The sequence below is a fragment of the Condylura cristata genome, unplaced genomic scaffold, assembly GCF_000260355.1.
Source record: "Condylura cristata isolate star-nosed mole 26May11 unplaced genomic scaffold, ConCri1.0 scaffold00003, whole genome shotgun sequence".
Lineage (NCBI taxonomy): Eukaryota > Metazoa > Chordata > Mammalia > Eulipotyphla > Talpidae > Condylura > Condylura cristata.
The window spans coordinates 43,451,680-43,454,601 of record NW_004567104.1 but is presented as its reverse complement, the minus strand read 5'-3'; the positions used below and the strand labels follow the sequence as shown (position 1 = coordinate 43,454,601).

General features: G+C 37.5%; 1 protein-coding gene across 1 annotated transcript; it reads left to right on the top strand.

Annotated features, from left to right (window-relative positions):
* The first annotated feature begins 200 nt into the window (after nucleotides 1-200).
* CCDC54 (coiled-coil domain containing 54) lies at nucleotides 201-1,175 on the top strand. The gene has a single exon (XM_004675234.1). It carries the CDS (start codon nucleotides 201-203, stop codon nucleotides 1,173-1,175), a length of 975 nt encoding a protein of 324 aa, XP_004675291.1.
* Nucleotides 1,176-2,922: the final 1,747 nt, after the last annotated feature.

Genomic DNA, 2,922 nt, shown 5'->3' with positions numbered 1-2,922 from the left:
TCTGGTGGACTGCCTTTTAAGAAGTAAATCACCTAAGAGTGACTACTACAACCTCTGATGTTCTCCATAGTCTATTCGATGATGTTACCAGGAAGGACATCCAACAAATAGTAAGAGAAAGACCATTTCATTTTGGTATTGCTTCTTTCTTTGATTCTGGTCAAGTTTCCTAACACCTTACCTCTGTTTCATTATGAGAAATGTACAAACTACAAGCCAAAAGGGTAAAAGCTACTGCTGGGCGGGTGTGGTCTTCAAATCTCTCCAAAATCAGAAAATCTCTTAAAAATGTTTACCATAAATGTAAGAACCAATACTCAGAGTCAACGCGATACCCACCTAAGACTTCCTATGACTGTGACCAAGAAGACCTCAGTACTGATGAAGAAACAAACCTGACAGCCATGCTCCAAGATATCAAAACTATCCAATGTGAACTCCTCAGTCAAATAACCAATATTGTCAGTGAAGTACCAAAAATACAGAAAAATGTTGATTTTTTTCAGAAGCATACAGAGGGAATGGAAACTAGAATGAATGCTAATGAAAACAAACAACACACAGTAACCAAAGAGATCTTCTTTCTGAGAAAAGAGATTGATGATTTAAAGAAGAAGGTGATAGAACTGGAAAACCAGAATTCTTGTGCTAGTGTACATTATTTGGAGATTCTGGAAAGGGAAAAGGGTAAAGAGATCATAAAACATTTTCATCAACTCATCGAACCAGAAACATCAATCTCTACAGACGCTGAAATCCACTCAAAAGAACCAAAGACAATGTCTAGTTACCTCCAGCCCACTGGTCATCCTGAGGAAAACACAAGTTCTACCAAAGTTAAAAATTTGAAGAAAATTAACCAGCCAGATGCTTCAAGACACTTAAAAAAGGCAAATCCACATATTCATATTTACCCAGACTTTCGTACATGGATCAAGCTAACTTTTGTCCATGGAGAAAAGTGGGGATTTTTTCTCAGTCCAACAAAATTAGAGGAATTCATTCAGTGGCTTCTTTCTAGACCAACCATTCCTCTTGAGGAACCACAATGCATAACCCAGAGATATTATCCACTCGCTGGATCTATTGCAGGCTTGACCACAATCTGCCTCTCTGTTTTCAACTATATTTGCTGTCTTTTTGGTTCCTCAAAAGAGCAAGTAACTCGACTGTAAACTTATTTTCTGCTTTGCTTGGCACAAAATAAATACAACCTGGTTGCTCCAAGCATTCACACATTTTTGTAGTTGCTGTGAATTCCTTCATAGTTTGCTCACCATGGGCTCACTCTCTGTTGTTAAGTTTCCATGTGCCTGCAGTAAGTGAAGACATATCTTTCCAGGGGGTAATTGTGGTGCATTTTCTGTCAATGTTCTTGTCTTCTTAAAGGTAATTCAGGAGGACTCACCTATTGCCTATTTCATAGATAATTGGAAGCAAAGAGCAAGGGAGGTCAAGGAAATGTGAAACGCATTTTGTAGCTCCCTAAGCGTTCTCTGCACGTCTGTCTGAGTGGCCTTTGTGGGTAACACTGGGATGCCAGAGACAGACTGCGGCTGCCTTTAAACAGCACTGAGTGAAAACAAACCCGCATTGAAAGGACTAATCATTACCAGGAGGACACTCACTACAAAAATGAGATTATTCTTTCAAATTCAATTTCAATCTTTATTAAACAATTGTTAAAGGGGGGAAACTAAAAGCTGAGTAATTTTTACATTTTCATGAAGTGAGGTAAATGCCATGTCCTTTTTGTATTTTGCATATGGGGAAAAAAGGAATTTTAAGGAGCGATGTATAAACCACATTAAACCTCAGCTTTACAATACCTTTGACACCTACATGGTAAAGTCTGGTTTTCTATATGAACCATGTACCACATATCCAGAGTGGGCTTTATAATAGGTGGTTACCATTCTAATGCAATTTTTCTAAACATCATGCAGAATAATTACAAAAAGAATGTTTCCTTCACCACCTAATTCAGTAAATGAAACATGTCAACTGTTACATGCTATTTAAAAATAATTTATAAATTCTCTTGCCAGACGTACCACCTTAAGGTATTCTCAGTTAATCATTTGAAAGAAGGATTCTGGCATTTTGATAAAAACAGCCCAGTTTCAAATAAGAAAAAAAATGAGCTAAGGTAGGAAACTGAGAAGTAAGATGAGAAGACAAATTCTGTCTGGTGCCAGCCTGGTGCCATGCAGTAGATATATATTTTTTAATTTTCAAATGCATTTGACCCCATCACTTGATCCTTTTTGACAAGTGTATAGATGTATGTGTGGATGGTCACATCCTATACCTACTTAAAGCAATACTAGATATTATATGGGTTAGCTTTAAATGGGATAAGTTATCGTTCTGGTAAAAGCACAAGCAATCTGTGCATTTATTTATCATCACAGATATTCGTAGAGAACAGCTATAGTTCTAGTTTGAAACATGGGCTGTAGCCCTCACACCGGGGAGCAACTAAGTGAGGTTGGGCCATGACAAAGGCAAGTGACATCGTAGACGGCATCTGGGAGAGTAAAAAGAGACTCAGCTGATATTTGCTTGGGTCATCTGAGCTTCTTCATTAATGCTCGCTTTCATTCTTTTCTTACATGCCTTCTTACTCTTGTTTAATGCTTCCAGAGAAGTAAAGAGTTAGGAAAAGTGCATAGAAACCTCAATTCTGAACAGTTTAAATTCCACGCTTACTTTCTTCTCAACTAGAAAAAGGGAACCATATTAACTTAGAAAATATTTTTCCAGTGTTTGCTAATAGCAGTGGATCATTGTGGAAGCTAAAAGTAAAAGTAGAAGACATTCCCTATACTATAGGCACATAACATCAAATGGGATAATGGGATAAGTAAGATGTGTGCAAACATAACTCTAATGCATGAAAAACAAGCCCGGCCGCAAAGA

Excerpts from the sequence above, each read along its gene's own strand:
- CCDC54 (XM_004675234.1), top strand. The coding sequence starts at position 201 with ATGTACAAACTACAAGCCAAAAGGGTAAAAGCTACTGCTGGGCGGGTG.